This window comes from Vombatus ursinus, unplaced genomic scaffold (assembly GCF_900497805.2).
Source record: "Vombatus ursinus unplaced genomic scaffold, bare-nosed wombat genome assembly UNPS02014807.1, whole genome shotgun sequence".
Classification (NCBI taxonomy): Eukaryota; Metazoa; Chordata; class Mammalia; order Diprotodontia; family Vombatidae; genus Vombatus; species Vombatus ursinus.
The window spans coordinates 11,216,462-11,234,582 of NW_020954585.1; the positions used below are offsets into that span (position 1 = coordinate 11,216,462).

The 18,121-nt window shown below is 41.9% G+C and overlaps 2 protein-coding genes across 8 annotated transcripts in view; one reads left to right on the top strand and one right to left on the bottom strand.

Moving 5' to 3' along the window:
- The window catches only part of GRAP (GRB2 related adaptor protein), a 66,213-nt gene extending 59,774 nt beyond the window's left edge, over nt 1-6,439 (top strand). For 3 of the 4 annotated variants that reach the window (XM_027874754.1, XM_027874751.1, XM_027874752.1), the window contains one exon: nt 6,073-6,351. In XM_027874754.1, the coding sequence (XP_027730555.1) occupies nt 6,073-6,258 (186 nt within the window). In that variant the 3' untranslated portion in view covers nt 6,259-6,351. Of the gene's footprint in view, nt 1-6,072 lie in introns of all 4 variants that reach the window. The other variant, XM_027874753.1, reaches the window with a different exon arrangement.
- A 10,521-nt stretch (nt 6,440-16,960) lies between these two features.
- The window catches only part of SLC5A10 (solute carrier family 5 member 10), a 175,193-nt gene continuing 174,032 nt past the window's right edge, over nt 16,961-18,121 (bottom strand). For all 4 annotated transcript variants that reach the window (XM_027874791.1, XM_027874792.1, XM_027874789.1 and 1 more), the window contains one exon: nt 16,961-17,959. In XM_027874791.1, the coding sequence (XP_027730592.1) occupies nt 17,842-17,959 (118 nt within the window). In that variant the 3' untranslated portion in view covers nt 16,961-17,841. The remainder of the gene's footprint in view (nt 17,960-18,121) is intronic.

Consider the following 18,121-nt stretch of genomic DNA (forward strand, 5'->3'; position numbering starts at 1 on the left):
ACTTACACATTCCTCTTCAACGTATTTAGAGCAGGAGTTTTTTACCTCTTTTTTGTGATTTGGGCTCTTTGGCAATCTGATGATACCTATAGGCCTCTTCTCATAATAATATTTTTAAGTGCATTAAATAAAAAACATATTGTTTTTAAATGTGTAAAATAAATACACAGGATCACAAAGGAAACCAATTATATTGAAATAGTTACCAAAATATTAAAAACAAAAAAACAAGTTATGGACCCCCAGGTTAAAAACTCCTCTCCTGGAGCCTAGAGATAAGGGAAGATGAACCATAGTGGGAAGCTGATCAGGAGTTTAACCTACACAAAGTGAGAATATATGGTGGCAGAACCAGACAGAAGGAACAAAAGTACAGTTTCCTTTCTAGACTCATATCAATCTCTCTCAAAACGCAGAAAACTCCCTCTGGGACAGAGTTTCTTAACTTGGGATTCATGAACCTTTTGGCTTTTTTAAAAAACATTTTGAAAACTGTATTTCAATAAAATTGGTTTCCTTGGTAATCCTATATATTTTATTTTATGCATTTAAAAACATCATTCCAAGAAGGGTGCATAGGCTTCACCATACTGCCAAAGGTTTTGCAACCATGACACAGACAAGGTTGAGAACTTCTACTCTGGGAGCTGCCTACCTACAAGAGAAAACAACTGTTTGACTGGGAAGTCAATGCTGCTGGCCCACAGCCTGAAGAGCTGGGCCCTGCTGAAGGTTCTTCAGAAGATTAAGGGTAGCAAAGTGAGCCACAAATAATAGAACTCAAAAAGAAAGCAGTAAAAGGCCCACCCAGTGACTTGCCAGGCCTCGCGGTAATTTGGTGGTATGTTCAGCCCTCTAGGCAGAGGTTGTTCGACCCTTAGTCCACATTCCAATCCTGCCTGGGCTGCAGCATTTGAAGTCCGTGTCCAAGGGAAGGACAGGACAGGGAAGGACAGGATGGGGCAGGACAGAATGAGAGAATCACGGCTCCTGGGGCAGCTATTGTTTCCTGCCTGGGTGGAGTGCCAAAGGAAAAGGGCAGCAGCCACCCCCACCTGCAGTTGACTTTCATAATAGTTGTTATTCTTCACAATAGCATAAAAGTCCTCTTACAGACTCTTTCATTAGGAGAAATCTCAACATCTTTTATACCCCTCCTTTAGTTAAGGCTAATGACTCCTGTAAAGGTGAAACTTTTATTAAGCTATAGGAGCTTTTTTGGAATGGTGGGGTAGGAGGAAGAAGTATATTCAGACCCTGAGATGTCAGATTACAAAAAGGATTAGAGCAGGGTTTTGTAACTAGAACCATAGATAGATTTCAAGGAATCTATAAATTTGAATAGGGGAAAAAATCATATTTATTTTTACTAATCTCTAACTGAAATTTTGTGTTTCCTTCAATTATAAACTAAAAACAATAACAACGACACATTATCCTGAAGAATCCATTGGTTTTACCAAAATGCCAAAGGCACCTATGTAACAAAAAAGGTTAAGAACCCCTGGTTTCAATAGTCAAAATCTATGATGGTGTGGGGCTTCAGGGCTCTCTGCTTAGGGTCTAGTTGAACCAGAGAATCTGAGAAATACCAAAATAAAACCTTCAAAATGTATAAGGGTGATTTGTGATTAGATATGGTTTAATAAGTAGCCTGGAGACCCCTAATCATGGCCTTCTCTTTCAGCTCCACCCAGGTTCATGGTTCTGTTGGGGTAATTGTTTACTCAAATTCTCCAGCTCTTAGCTCCCCTACATAGGTTTTTTTTTTTTTTAATACCAAACCAAGCCAGATGACACATGAATTCAAAGCAAGAAGTGCTTAATGAAATAGAATATCAAGGTAATAACAGGGAGTTGAACAAGGTATTAAATATTTTCTGCACCCATTCCCAAATGATTGCCACCATTCTATTTGTAGAAAGATGCTAGGGAAACACCCTAGAAGCTGTCTAGAGAACATTAGCATCCTGCAAACCAGCCAGACAGCACCGTAGAAACTGATGTTGACGTCACTTGGTTCTGCAGCAACATGGGGTAGGCTGACCTGTCCCAGGAGGTTCTGCTGACTGTACTAGTCCTGACACTGTACAGCTGCTGTTTTCCCTTATCTCTTGTCTCTTTTCACATCCGACTCCTTTGTAAGACTCCCCAGCTTTTAAAAACTATACTTAAAATGCTGAAAGCACACATAACCATTTTACGGAGCCCCTGAAGGGGCTTCTGACAGGTGTAGTACAAAGAGGATTTCCTCCAGTAAGCAAGACTTTGCTCCCAGGCACTGTGGATAGACTGGTCCCTGCAGGGACATTCTCCCCCAGCTCCACATAAAAGCAATTGAATCTTAGGAGCTCGAATGGAATTTTAGACAACTAGGTGGCTCACTGGAGAGTACTGGGCCTGGAGTCAGGAAGACCTGAGTCCAAATCTAGCCTCAGACACTTACTAGCTGTGTGGTCTTGGTCAAGCCACTTAACCACTGCCTGCTTCAGTTTCCCCATCTGTAAAATGGGGATAATAATAGCACCTACCTCCCAAGATTATTGTGAGGATCAAATCAGACAATGGTAAAGCACATAGTGCAGTGGATCACACAGTAGGTGCTTGATAATTGCGCATACCATCTGTCATAAGGAGGGTTTGTGAATAAGTGCTAAAGGATGATAGGAAAGGAGTAGAATGCAGCCCTTCTGCAGTCTCAGAAATCATCAGCTCTGGAGTCACCTACTTAGAGGTTCCATTCTGGGAAGAATTGATAAGCCATCCCTCAGAAACATTGGTCTCCTGATTTATTCCCTGGATATACCCTCTTGGCTCTGCCTCTAGCCACCAAGAGTCTTTGTATTGATCCCCTATTACCTACCCCTTCCCATCTCTTTCCTTCCATCTAGATATACCTGTCCTGGATGGGAAAGGTCCTATTCCATGGCCCTTTTTTTCCTTTCCCCAAAACAGAAGTACACTGACATAGGGGCCTTCTGAAAAATTAAGCTCTATTTTGTCACCTAACTTAATGATGACTCTAATAAGAGTCCTTTCATTAAAGGACGGGTGGGACAGGGAGGCAGGACAGGGAAGGGAGAGGTTGTCTCAACTGCTTAATTGATCACTGACTCTTCCTATACCTATTACCAAATTTGATGAACCTCTCTTCTCCTCCTGTTCCATTTCTTTAGAACGAACTCAATTGATTCATGTCACCATTTTCTTTATCTGGGCCAAGAACTCAGAGTTCAGGAATCCTACCATCCACTCCTATTTCTACCCTTGTTTTCTTAAAAAAACTTCCCCCCCCCCCCCCCCATTAGCACCCTCCTGGTCCTAAAGATGAGAATACATTATAGAGGAAAGAGAACTGAATTGGCTATTAACTTGCTGTGTAACTTTCTCTCTAGGCCTCAGTTTTTTCATCTATAATGTGAAAGGATTAGAATATGAAGTCCTTTCCAGATCTGATATCCTGTAACTAGACCTTTGAAATTTCTCTCTCTCTCTCTTTTTTTTTTAGGCAATTGGGGTTAAGTGACTTACCCAGGGTTCACACAGCTAGTGTCAAGTGTTTGATCTGAGGCCAGATCTGAACTGAGGTCCTCCTGACTTCAGGGCCCGTGCGCTATCCACTGTGCCACCTAGCTGCCCCTGAAATTTCTCTTTAATTCAACCATCTATTAGATGTATACCCAGTTCTGCTGAAAAAGCCCTACCACCAAAAGTTAGCTGCCCCAAATAGTAATCTAAAGTGCAGGCTGGACTGGTCCATAGGATAGATGGCTGTTGGAATCACCCTGCCTCAAGATACTGGAATGGATTGCCATTTCTTTTTCCAGCTCTTTTTTACATTTGACGAAACTGAGGTGAAGAAGGGTGGGTGGCAGCTAGTATCTGAAGCCAGTTTTGAACTCAGGAAGATGAGTCTTCCTCACTGTAGGCCCAGCACTCTATCCATTGTACCACCTAGCTGCCTCATACTAGCTCATACTAGCTCCCACGGTTCAATTTTCAGTGTGAGCAATTACACTTGAAAAATTAACAAATAGCTACAAATCAGGCCTCGATTTATTGTCTTGTTGATTGTTTTGACTTAAGAAAATGATGGAGAAAACGTTAATGCAAATTAAAATTAAAGTATATCCTGTGTTCAGAAAGAAAGAAAGAAAGAAAAAGAAAGAAATCACCCTGCCTCATGGGGCACCTGCTCTAGGCATTAGTCTATTCCTGAGGCTACGACAGCCATAAGAATAGTAGATACTTAATAAATACTAAATAAATGAATTGTATAGTAAATGAATGGGAGAACAATGGTACTGAGCTGCTGAGGTCTCCAGGAGGAAAGAGTCCAAGAAATCCTACTCTCTGCTTGAAATACCTTAGGTGGTTAAGATTTCATTAAGGCCACTGCCAAGTCAGTCAGTTCGAGTTCTGTTGAGCCCCTACTCCAACCCCAGCCTTCTCTGCTTTGTACCTCTCTTTATCCCAGAGACTCAGAAAGGCGGAGGTGGGTTACAGAGGTCTTAGGAAGAGCAGCTAAAGCCCTGGCTTCTATACAAACCTCTGGTGGGGCAAATAGGGAGACCGTACTCTATCCAAGGGAATAGGGTGCTCTTTCTAGGGAGAGAGTCCATCCTACCTTTATACTTCAGACTTTGGCCTGAGCCAGCCTACCCCTTTGGAAAAATGTTGATGATCATTTCAGCTTCTCTGTGGGGAGGTAGAGTGGGGAGTGTCCTTGATTCTCTCCAAACAGAACAGGTTAATTACACCTTCCCTGGGTGGGGTCATCCCCTTGAGCTGATCCTATCACTGCAATTAACCAAATCCCATAGTCTGGACTCTGGAAGATTAGGTTTCCTTCTGATTGGTCAGATAGGTTATCATCCATCTTTGCTACCAGGTTATATCAGCCTGGCCTGAGTCTTCCAGTGACTCCTTGGTGGCTCCTAAGACATGTCACATCCAGATCAAGGTCACTGTCAAGGATGGGGGCCAGAGAGCAGGGACTCTTGATCCTCCCAAGGATACTAGACTCTAGATGGGAGGCTGTGGGTGGCGGTAAGGGAACAGGAAGAGACAGAGCAAGAGACTAAGAGACTAAGTTCCTGCTTTGGGTGAATGGTGAGCTATAGGCCCTATCCATTTAAAAAAAATTCCTGATCTAAGTCATGTTCTCCACAAAGGCGTGAGATGACCCAGAGCTCTGTCCATGGCTGGGATATGGTGTTGGTCCACATGGGACCTGGTGGAACACTGAATCCCCAGACCCCAAACATTCAGTTTTGGGAGCCACAAGATTAGTCTTAGCTTTGACTACAGGGACCAGACAGAGGTATTGGCAGACAGGTGTGAAGGAGTTGCTTTAAGTCTCTCCAAGTCCCAGCCCAGGGGTAGATGATTCAGACTCTGATTGCAGTGGGGGTGTTGACTGAGCCTCAGATATCTGATATCAGATAATAGTTGAGAAAGGGAAGGGGCAGCATTCCAATGGCTCCCTAGGGGAACCACTACCTTGGATGACAAAACCAAGAGACCCAGATCCTTCAGGAAATGTCCTAGGCTAGGGTCACTCTCAAAAGCTTTAGATGAGGCCGAGGGCCAAAGAGAAATCAGATTTGAGAGAGTTCCAGGCGGAAAAGGAATTTAAGCTGGGAAGGAATTGGCATTAAGACACTAGACTGAAGGAACCGGGACTTATCACCTAAGCTGGATAGAGGTGTGTACTCAGACTTTGCTGACATAGAGAATTTGTGTCCTAAAATTCTCCCACCAGAGCAAAATGTCCTTGAAACTGCTGCCTGAGTGTGGGGTTCACTTCTTAGAAAGGATTCAGAGGAGGTTAAGGACTATGGAAGAGAGCCTACAGCCCTAGAAGGAGACCTTCCTCCCTGACCCATTCCTTGAGTATTGGCCATAGAAGTGGTCAAGGGAAATAGCGCTCACATGGGAACCAAAGAGTCCAACCCACCAGCCTAGGATCTTTTGCTTCCCAAGAAGAAAGAGAAGCACCCAGAAGAAGCTTCAAAGTCAGTTGGTTCTTGGCCCCTTTTTTCTGATCCTTTTTTTTTCTCCTTCTTCTAGCCACCCAGAGCAAAATTTGCCAAGGCCCAGTTTGACTTCACCGCCCAGAACTCCTCACAACTCAGCTTCTACCAGGGTGACATCATTGAGGTGCTGGAACATTCTGACCCCAACTGGTGGAGAGGCCAGCTCAGTGGCCGAGTGGGCTTCTTCCCTCGGAACTACGTCCATCTCATCCACATGTGAACTGTTACTCGGTCCTCACCTCTCTCCATCTCTCAGAGTTGTTTTGAATGACCGTGGCTTCTAAGACTTTTCTGGATGAACAAGCACTCACAATGGGGAGGAGCCAGTGGGTTCCCTACTGTTCTGATATCAAGAGTACAGAACAGGTTTCCTGCTGTGTCCGGGGGGGGGGGGGGGGGGGTTGGGGGGGCTGAATCAGGTTGGACCTAGGGAGGGTATTTTCTGGACCAATTTAATTCAGCAAATATTGATTAAATACGTACTATGTGCAAAGCACTGTGGTTATAAAGACAAAAACAGTCCTTTCCCTTAAAGACCTTAAATTCTATGAGAAGGATAAAATCTGTACTAGGATGTCATGTCAAATCAAGAAACATTTATTAAACACCTACTGTATGCCAGGCACTGTGCTAAGTTCTGGGCATACAGAAAAAAGGCAAAAAACAATCCCTGCTCTCAGGGAGCTCATTGTCTAACTGGGGGATACAAATGAAAACAGCTATATAAAAATATATATATGTATATATGTATATATATATATGTATAAACAACAAGATATATACATGATAAGTTGGGGTAGTCTTAGAGGGAAGGCACTAGCATTAAGGGGGATTAGGAAAGTCTTCTTGTAGAAGGTAGGCTGTTAGCTATGACTTGAAGCAAGCCAGGAAAACTAGGAGGTGGAGGTGGGGAGGTAGAGAATTCCAGGCAATACAAAATTTATATGAAGTACTTTGAAGAGGCAGACTGCTAATAACCATAGGAATGCACAAAGTGTGGGCCAGGTGTGTTGACATGCCTGTTGGGGAGCAATTTTCATTGAATAATTCCTTGAGAAATAACTGATTTTTACTCAGTAAAGGATTATTACTTTTCTCACCCATATGTAAGTTAGATATGGAATTTATCTATACTCCTATAAAAATGGGCTTCCAACTACAAAGATGCTTAAGCCAGGTCCTGCTCATAATATGCCCATATATGTGAAAGATATGCTTATGAGTAATAGGGGTCCCACATGTGAGAGGGAGCTCCAGGTAAAATAATAATAATGCTAGTCCCATGATAATAATAATAATATACATGTTATGTACACAATGCATATACATATATGCAGTGCATGTATACACATGTGAGTGTCTGCATATGTGTATATATTTACATATATATATTTAATTTCAGTGGTTTCTCTTACTAGGGGAAAGAGAAGTCATGATTGTGAAGAGCCAACATCAAAAAACAACTAACCTCATTTCCTTTTTTGACAAGATCACTAACCTGGATAAAGTTCACTTGGATGTTAACAAAACTTTTGATAAAATATTTCATACCATTCTCAAGCAGGGGATGGATGACCACCTTTTGGATATGTCATAGTTGGTGTTCCTTTCATGTTCAGGTTGGACTTGGCCACCCTTCCCACCCCCAAATTCTCTGATTATATGGGGGTAATTTTGATTTACACACTTATACTCAGTGGGGATCAAAGGTCCCTCTGGCCCCCATCCCTAACTTCACCTAAGCTCCCGTTGGAGGGTAAAATGTCTCCAGCCTCTTCAAGGGCAAAATCTTTTCCTAAATCATGCCTGAGGCATCAACATGAAATCACTCCAGTCAGGATTTAGTGGCCACCAGCATTTTCATTTTTTACACCAAACCATTGAAGTAGCATAGAAATTGAAAGGGCTATTGCTGCTCTCTCTCCTCCTCTCTCTCTTCCTTCCCTCACTGAGCAGAAAGGAGATCAGGAAGTGATCATCCTCAAAATCAGATGGGGATTAGGACTTTGATGGAAACCTCTTTAGCAAGCAGAGAGAAGCAAAGGCCCAGGTGTTTCTCTTCCCATCCCTTCTCCTTATGTTCCCCCATGCAGTACCATCTTACTAATATATCTGTCAGTTTCCAGCAATTCCCATGCCATCCCCTTAAGCTCCTGCTCTCCAATGTCCAAACAGCAACCTGTCTGCCAGTGAAGGGATGCAACAGGTATGGGAAAGGGTACCCAGAGCAAGATATGTCACCTCCCTTCTCAGTCCCTGTTCTTCTCTGTGATCCAGCAAGACAGATTCTTCCTTCTTGCTGTAGCTTCCTTTTTCTCCTTCTCACAAGCCCCTTCAAGATCAAAGTCACAGCTGACCCTGAAACTTGAAAATCTGGGTAAACCACCTGTCCAGAAGATCAGTCCCATCCCTGAAGTTTCTCTACCCCCTGGGCATATGACCTAAGGTAGGTTGCCCTCAGAAAGGCCTTAAGGCATCTTATCTGTGTCTTGAAGGAAGCTAAAGATCATGGGAGAGATAGATGAAGAGGGAGTGCATCCCAATAAAAACGAGCAGACAAAAGTGATAATAAATTCAAACATTTATTAATTGTCTGCTGTATGCAGAGCACTATGCTAGGCACTGGAGGAAATATAAAGTTTAAATGAAATCATCCCTGCCCTCGCAAGAGTTTACAGTGTAGTTAATAGTTTCTAGACTGAGACACCAACACATAAATATAACAAACAACAGTGCATGGTTCTGTATTACAGAAGGGTCGACAAAATATTATGTGAGGCCTCAAGGTAGGTTGTTGTCAAATGGGAGGATCAGAAAAGACTTTGAGGAGAGGGGTAGCTTTTAAGTTGAGCTTTAAAGGATAGGTCAGAATTCAGGAGGTGCAAAGGAAAACGAAAGATGTCTTCCACAAAGTTATAGAGGCATGACAACATGGTACATGACTGGAAGAGCAGAGAGGGGACTAACATGAGAGAAGTCTGGAAAGACAGGATGGTACAATATTAGGCAAGAATTTGAATTTTGCTCAGTAGGCAAGAAGGGGCCACAGTTTTTTGAACCAAGGAATCATATGGCTAGATCTATGCATAAGGAAGATTATTCTGAAAGAAAATGAGGTTTGTGACCTTCAGTTCAGTACTTTGCTTGGAGCCAAATACTCAATCCTTGGCCCAGGGACTTGGCTGGGATTTAGGAATTCTTGCCACATCTCTAGAAGGCTGGAGTTCAGTAAGTCCCATTAAGCAGCCTGGGTTTCCCCTTTCTATGGTAGCCATTGTTCGGGCCAAAAGAAGACCTCTTTACAACTGCCTCTCCAAGTTGGCATCTTTGGTGGTGGGGAAAAGGATGTTACAAAAGGGCAGGCTTTACTTCCTCTACTCCCCTTATATCCTTCCCTCTACCTCCATCAGGTTTGCTCTTAGCTTCTTCATCTCTGGTCAGTACCTTGACCAGAGGCAGTTAGGTAAGAGCACCAGATCTGGAGTCAAGAAAATATGAGTTCAGATTCTGCTTCAGAAACTTACTAGCTGTGTGATCCTAAGCAAGTCACTTAAACTCTCTAAGCCTCATTTTCCTTATCTGTAAAAATGTGGATAATAATTTTTGGGGGGCTAGGCAATGGGGTTAAGTGACTTGCCCAGGGTCACACAGCAAAAATGGGGATAATAATAGGATAATAATTGCACCTACCTCACAGGGTTGTTGTGAGGATTGAATGAGATAACATATGTACAGTTGCTTTGCAAACCTTAAAGCAATATAAAAATGCTAGCTATAATATCCCCTCCCAAGCTCTCCCCCTTAATAACCTTAGCAGTTCTGTCTGTTCCTTTTTTTTAGGTTTTGTACAATGGTTCTATTTCATCCTAGCTTGAACCAATCAAATCATTTTCCATGCTGTTAATCACTCTAAGAGTATGTTCATGAACCAATCAAAGAGGCACAATCAAAATCCTCCAAATATAATAAAGTCCCAAATAATAGCCACATTCCTTTATCCTCATTGAATTGACCAAACTCTCCTGATCAACCCTCTCCAGATGGATTGGAGGATGGAAAAGTGAAGAAAGAGCTGATGGAGAAATATCTCCATAGCGACAACTGCAATAGTGTGGGCCAATAGTGCTAAACTCAAATAGAAATAGGGGCCACTAATCCATACATAAAGATCCCTGCAGGCTACATATTGACTTAGTTTTAAAATGTAATAATATTTAGGGTTTGTTGTATTTTTATTTATTTTGGTAAATATTTCCCAATTACATTTTAATCTGATTTAGGCCATATTTATGAGTGGGCTGTGTGTTTGACACCTGGTCTGGGCACATGATAATGAGTCCTGTGCTAGCAGGAGGGGATGGGGAGGGGACAAGTGAGAGAACAGAGAAAGTCAAGAGGAATTGGTAACTGATGGAATGTGAGAGATGAAAAGTGATGTCAAGGGGCAGCTAGGTGGTGCAGTGGATAGAGCACTGGTCCTGGAGTCAGGAGGACCTGAGTTCAAATCCGGCCACAGACCCATAATACTTCCTAGCTGTGTGCCTCTGGGCAAGTCACTTAATCCCAATTGCCTCACTAAGAAAAAAATGTCAGAAGAGAAGCTGGTTTAGGGAGAAAGATAATGAACTACACTTTAGAACAGACTTTTATACTGGCATCCGGCTCCCTCTGAGAACTGAGAGGTCTAGGTCTCCCATCCTCCAGTCCCCAGAATTCCTACTACTCAAACCTCCTATGCATAACTTCTTCCCTTCTTCTCTGTGTATATCCAGATAAAATCCCGGGATGCCAGTACCTCTGAGTGGAGCATCTTGCTTCGAATCTCCCCAGAGACTATGGGCTGCATGATCTCATTGGGATGGGTAGGGCTTGGCAGGGGATGCTAATTTTTCCCACAGCCTTTCCTAGTTCATTTTTGACAGATTAAGACATATAGTATACAGTTTGGATGAGGGTTCACAAGGTTCTCTTCTGAGGAGTCAGACCTGAATTCTGGTCTCCTGAATCACTGGGTGATCTTGGACAAGTCACTAATGATTCTCCCGTTCCTTCCTTTATACTTCCACCAATTGAGGAGGCATTTCATCTTCTGTCAAGCTGCACTCCAATATGCTTGGGTTCATTCATTCATTTGTTCATTCATTCATTCATACATTCACTCATTCATTAATTTAACATAGATAACCCTGGACACCCCACACAGCTAGGTATTTATTTGCCTGGCTTGATTGGCTTCATAGCTCCCTCTTTTCCCCAATCTACCAATCCACCCCTGACTGCTACCTGTGGAAGAGGAGGGGCATGAAAAAAATCTAAGAAATGGGAAAGAAAAAGAATGGAAATGAAAAAAAAAAAGAAATGTAAAGGTCATTGAGACTTGTGTAATAAAGATCCTGAGGCAAATTACCCCCTGCCTAGCCTTTCTACACAGAGACCTTTGTAATGTGAATTAACAACTCCTCCTGAAGTCCAAATATGCACAGACCCCTGGAAATGCATCTAAGTCTTAATCCGGGAAGAGAAAGATCCTGCCCTGTTGGCCCTTCCTCCAGGTGGAGGTGGGGAAGCAGCAGGGAAAAGTAACCATGACTTGAGACCTTTGATATAATCTAGGTGTTTAGCCTCATTCAGGTTTGGGGAAGGTGTCACCTCTGTCTTCTTCTGCTGAAGATTTCACTGCAGGATGCTGTAGTTAGGAAGCCTCTCCCTCTGCTTTTCAGACTCAACTGTCCCCATGGAGGAGGGGGAGGAGGAAGGTGAGGCCATGGGGATATGATCATTGTATTCAAGTATCTAAAGGGCTATCATGAATAAGATATAATTGGGTTTTTTTTTTTGTAATGCTAGAAGACACAAGAGCCAATGGGTATGTTACAAGGAGGTAATTTCAGTTCAATGTAAGAAAAAACTTTCTAATGTTCAGAGCTGTTAACAAAATGGAACAGGCTATTCTAAGAAAAAGTGAATTTCTAAGTAATGGAAGTACTAAAAAGCAAAGGCTATTCCCAGTAGATAAGTGGTCAAAGAATATAAACAAAAAGTTTTCAAAAGGACTGCAAGTATATATGACCACGTGAAAACATGCTCCACAAATCACCAATAGTAAGGGAAATGTAAATGAAAACAATTCTGGAATTTCTTTCTATACTATGTAAATTGGCCAAGATGACAAAAAATTGGCAATTGTCAATGTTGGAGGGGCTGTGGGAAAACAGGCATATTGATGCACAATTGGTAGAGCTGTGAGGTGGCCGGAACTTTCTAGATGCCAATTGGGAATTATGTAAGAAAAGTTACTAAACTGTTCAGACATTTTGACTCAATGATCCCATCAAGGGAGTCAAAGATAGAAACAAAGGTCCAATGTATATTACAATATTCTTCACAACACTCTTTATGATAGCAAAGAACTGGAAACCAAGTGGATATCCACTAATTAGATAATAATGGATGAAACTATATTACATAGATGTAAAAGAATATTATTGTTCAGTAAGAAATGACGTGAGGAATTAAGAGGAACATCAGAAGATTTGTATGAAATGATATAGAGCAAAATAAACAGAACCAGGAGAACAATAAATATAAGGACCACAATAATGTAAAAACATGACTAGAATGAAATTAAACTCTAGTAATGGAAAAACCAGTAAAGATCCCAGAGAACAGATAATGAAGCATGTTTTTCCCCTCCTAATGGAGAAGTGGAAGATTACTAGGACAGAATACTATACACATTGTTAGAAAAAGTCACTGTTATTGGATGTTTTTGTTAAGTTGCTTTTCTTTGTCACAGGGAAGGATTCAGCTAGGGTGAGGGTTGAAATAACTGTGTTGTAAAGACAGAAAGAATAAATAAAACATTTTTTTAAAATAAAGAGAAGGCTGGGTAATCACCTGCCAGAACTGTTGCAGAGGGGATTGGTACATTGCTTGTTGTAGGGGGAATTAAGACAGCCTGGGTTTTCTTTGGTGGGGTCTGAATGATCCATAGGTTTTCTTCTAACTCTGAAATTCTATCATTCCTTGATATCAAAGGGACAGAGATCCACAGGAGGTTTCTCTCCCTCTCTGAACCAGGGACTCCAACATATCTGTTTTTTACCTGGCTTGGTATTTATTTCCAGGCTCCCATCCTCAGTGAAATGAGTTAGTCATTATGTGCTGGTTTGAATCCCCTAACTCCATTAAATTCAATTTAACAATCATTAATTAAGCACCTATTTGTGTCAGACACTGTGTTATTGATGAAGATAGAGAGACAAAAATTAAACAGCTCAAGCCCTTTTACTTGGGGTGGGGAGAGAGGTGTGGAGCAAAAATAGAAAAGTAAATATAAAAAATATAAACAAATTAGTTCCTCTGTCCTTATTGTGCAGCTACATTGAGGGACAGGAGAGCAAAAAAAGAAGATCTCTCAAGGAATATTTCTTCTATGATGGGGCATCAAAAGGCAAGAGGAAAACTTGAGAAGTCAGGAATGGAGGTGGGGGAAAAGAGGGTGTTTATTAAAGGAGATATAGATAAAGTGATTAGATTTTCCAAACCCAAGATTGGGGTACGTGCTCTGACAAAGGACATTCCTTTTGCCCTGCCCTGCCTCATATTTAAAAAGTTTCTTTAAATCAGGACTGTCCAGGAAAAATCAGGCTGTACATTATTAGGGGAAGATATAGTCACTAAAATGACTAGACACTGTCTGAATAAATGAATCAATAAACGTTTATTAAGTGTTTAATATGTGCCAGTCACTGTGCTAAGCACTGGGGATATAAAAAGAGGCAACCCCCTCCTTCCCCAAATCCTTGGGGATTAAGGGATTTAGGAATTAGGAATAAGGTCAATTCCTCTTGGTAAAGTTGAAAAAGACCAGCTCTGGCGTCAAGGGACCTGGATTCAAATTTTGCCTCTTATGGATCCCATCTGTGTGACCTTAAGCAAACTGCTTACTTTCCCTGGGCCTCAGTTTCGTTATTTGTAAAATAAAGGGTTTGAACTAGATGGCCTCAGAGATCCCTTCAAATTCTAAATCTGTGATCATTTCCTCTGCTAAGGACTCAGAGAAGTTGTTGTTTTTTCTCAATTTCCTGGAGACCTACTGCTTCTCTGAAAGCATTCTTTGAAATATGTTATTAATAATTATTATACTTATATATTATATGACAACATAATATAACATTTTATGTTTATATAATTTGTATATAATTTATTATATTATAATTAATGACTATTAATTATATATTATTATTACTATTATAGGCAAGCTAGGTGGTGCAGTAGGTAGAGCCCTGGGTCTGGAGTTAGGAAGAACGTGAATTCAAATCTGGCCTTGTTTAACCTCTGTTTGCTTCAGTTTCCTCATCTGTAAAATAAGGGTAATAGCACCTGTCTTCCAAGGTTGTTGTGAGGATCAAATGAGATAATATTTATAAGGTGCTTAGCACTGTGTCTGACACATAGCAAGCAGAATGATATATATGTTAGCTATCATTATTATTTCTTGTTTTCATATCATCTGCATTTCCAAATATGTCTTCCTGCCCTGTGAACAGTCCCTTGTAACAAAGATTAAAAGAAAAAAGTAATGGTACATGCACAATTCCATACCCTAGTCCCTCCCTTACATCAGCAAAGTGTGGAGGGAGCTTCATTTTCTCTCCTCTTCTTCAGAGTCAAACTTCAGTCATTATAATTGCTCAACGTTCAAGTTTTGTTGTTGTTTTTCATTCACATTGTTATAGTCATTGTGTATATTGCTTTTCTGGTTCCGCTTACTAGGATGAATGAATGAATGAAAAAGCATTAAGTGTTGGCTATGTGCCACTTCATTCTATCTCAGTTTTCCCACGCTTGTCTGACTTACTCATATCTGTTGTTTCTTATGGCAAAGTATATTACATTATATCCTTATGTCACAATCTGTTTAACCATTTTCCAATCAATAGGCATCTATTTTGTTTCCAATTCTTTGCTATCCTTTTCCTCCAAATGTTACTATGACTCTTGTGGAGATAATTAGGGCCTCTCTGAAATAATCTGACTTTGGAACCCACGGCTCAGCTCTGCACTGGTCAAATGCTTGATAGGATAGAAGAGAACCTGTGATAGAACTGGGGGAATCCATGTATCCATCCACCAACAACCCTGTATTGAGGTGTATTGTATTCAGAGTGCCTTGGCCTATGCTTGGACCTTTGGAATAGAAAAGAAAAGAAAATAGAAAATAGAAAAGAAAAGAAATGATGTTGACGCCATCAAGAATCCAGGGGAACAAACTTCCCCAAGTGGGTTGGAGGAGATGACTTTTGAGGTCCTTTCCAGCCTTAAAATCTTATGAACCTAGGTTAGGGACAATAACACATCCGTCATCCAATCAAACAGCAAATGTTTATTCCACACCTTTTGAGTATAAGGTCCTGGCCCACACAGATACAAGACAAGATTCACTCTCTGCTCTTAGGGAGCTTACAGTCTAGCGGCAGACATGATATATACAGATGTGATAATAACAGGCAATACATAATCAACACCCAATGCATGGTACAGAAAGAGGATCTGAGTCTGAGGAGTTGGGTCCAGAAGGATGGGGATGATTTGGCCATGGGAGAAACATTGTGAGAAGGGCAGACAGTATGAGGGAAGTCCCAGAAGTAGGAAGGAGCCTACCGGTGTTGGACTTGGAGTCAGGAAGACTTAAATTTGAACTGTGCCTCAGACGTTTACTAGCTGTGTGGTCCTAAGTAGGTCACTTAACCTCTCTGTTTCCTTTTTTGTGAAATGGAGATGATATAGCACCTTCCCAGGATTGCTGTTGTGAGGACCAATGTGATAACATATATAAAATGATTTGAAAACCTCCAAGTGCTATACTAATATTAGCTATCATCATTATCATCGAGGAGATAGTGAAAGAACCAGTATGAATGGAGCACAAGTTTCATAGAGGGCAGAGTAGGAGATAGATTGGAAGCATGGCATGGGGCCAGACTGTGGAAGACCTTGGGTAGTTTGGACTTTGCCCTACAAGTAACTGGGAGCCAATGATGATTCTTGAGTGGGGAGAAAAATGATGAAAATAGAATTTGGGGAAGATGACCTTGGCAGCATATATGATGAGTCAGGGAAAAACTATAGGCAAGTAGAATGGTTGGGAGGCTACTGCAATGACCTAAGTGTGAGGTAATAAGGACATGGACCACCACCCAAGGAAGCCAATACAACAAGCAGTGGTCAAGGACTAGGGGTGCAGCTGGGTACTGGGCACACACAGTTCTATTTTGGTGGAGGAAAGAGGAATGCATGAAATACCACGTTAGCCCTCTCTAGTCTCAGCCTACAACCTGAAGGGATCTGACCCTCCAAAGACCAGCACACCTATGCTAAATCCCCAAGACTGATCCCACTGACAACCCTGTACCCTTAACCTTTAGCTCCTAAGCTCTGGGTCCTAGAAGACAGAGACCTAGAGCACACTGGAGTTGTTCAATGGTGAAGGCTCCTGTAGGCAAACAAGGGGAAGAATGGGATGAGGGGTGCCAGATCAGGGTTCCTATGATCCCCATGAGAGTGACAGCGTGGCTAACAACATTGCCTTCGCCTGGGACCCAGGGAACATTCCTGAGTTTAGGAGGGACTGACTCAAAAATGTACATGCTAAGGGACTCCTGGGAGACATACCAAACCATGAGCTGATTTATTTACTTTTGCATCTAGCTTTATAAACATTGTAGAAGTGTTTGATGTTTGGCCAGAAGCCAAGAGATATAGACAGGAAGTGCTCCCTGAGAGGCTTATAAAGTTTTTTTTGTGGTGTTTGGTTACCCTCTGGCTCTATTAGATGGCATTCAGAGGCCCATACCACACTGCTTTGGGCTGAGCTAAGCTATTTGGGCTTCCCTCCCCCCCCCCCCACTACACTCAGACTCATGACTTCTCAGTCAAACCTCACTGAACTTCAAGACCCATACACTTCTCTTTTCCTCTGTTCTCCACCCAGATTGCAAGACTAGGGATTCACTGAGTCACAGATTCAAAGTGTGAGGGAGGAAGCAGCCCATTCTGGGGAAGTTGAACGTGTGGAGAGTGCTTTGTGTGGACTTGGCCAGGCTAGGGGTAGGGTAGAAGGGAAGAATCATAGAATTCATGGAGTCAGAGAATATTAGACCCCTAAAGAACCTAAGAAATCATCTAGTTCAATTCTTTCATTTAATAGATGAGGAAACTGAGTCCCAGAGAAGGAAAGTGACTTGCCCAAGGTCACACAGCTAATTAGTGGCAGACTTAGGTCTCTCTGACATTGCCTTAAGTGGATAAGTGGAAGCAGGGAGAGAGCCTAGAGACTTCAAGGCAAATTAAGTCCTATTCCAGGCTCTGGAATTCTCAGGTAGTGGCCTAAACTGAAGATGTTTCCAAGGATTATAACACAAAGGTTGTTGGTGGTGATGGTGGTAGTAGTAGTGGGACACCTTGTTGTCAAAGGACACATGTTCTTATAAGAACTTCCCACTGTCCAAATGCTTCTGGACCAGGAAAAGAAAGGAAGCCCAGTTTAATAGATATAGTATTGGCCTAGGAGTCAAGAGACATGGGTTTTAATCCTACACCTTCCACCAGAAAGCTGAGTTAACTTTGGGCAAGTCACTTCCCTTCTCAAGGCCCCATCTGTAAAATAAGTGAGTTGGACTAGGTGGTTCTTACAGCTCCAAGAGTCTATGATACTTTTTTAAAAGTCTAATTAGGACAAATATCTCCTACATCCCTGAGGGCCTCTCCCATGACCCTCTGGTTTCCCAGAAGAACACCATCAGGCAAAATAGGCATAGAAGAATATGTTGACACACAAAAGCAGAATGGCATTGAAGTTGCAGACTTGGGTCCAGAAGGAAGTTTGCTTCTTTCCTGCAGATAGGGAAAATGGGATGCATGGTTCTGAGTGAACTGGGATGTATGAGGAACTTGGTGGGTCAGGAGTGGAGTGAGAATGTGGAACTAGGAGAACAAGAGTACAACACTTGGGCCTTAGGATTTGGAATAGGGTAGGGACAGTGACTGGCTCTCTCTAGGGTTCCACAGGATGTCTTCCA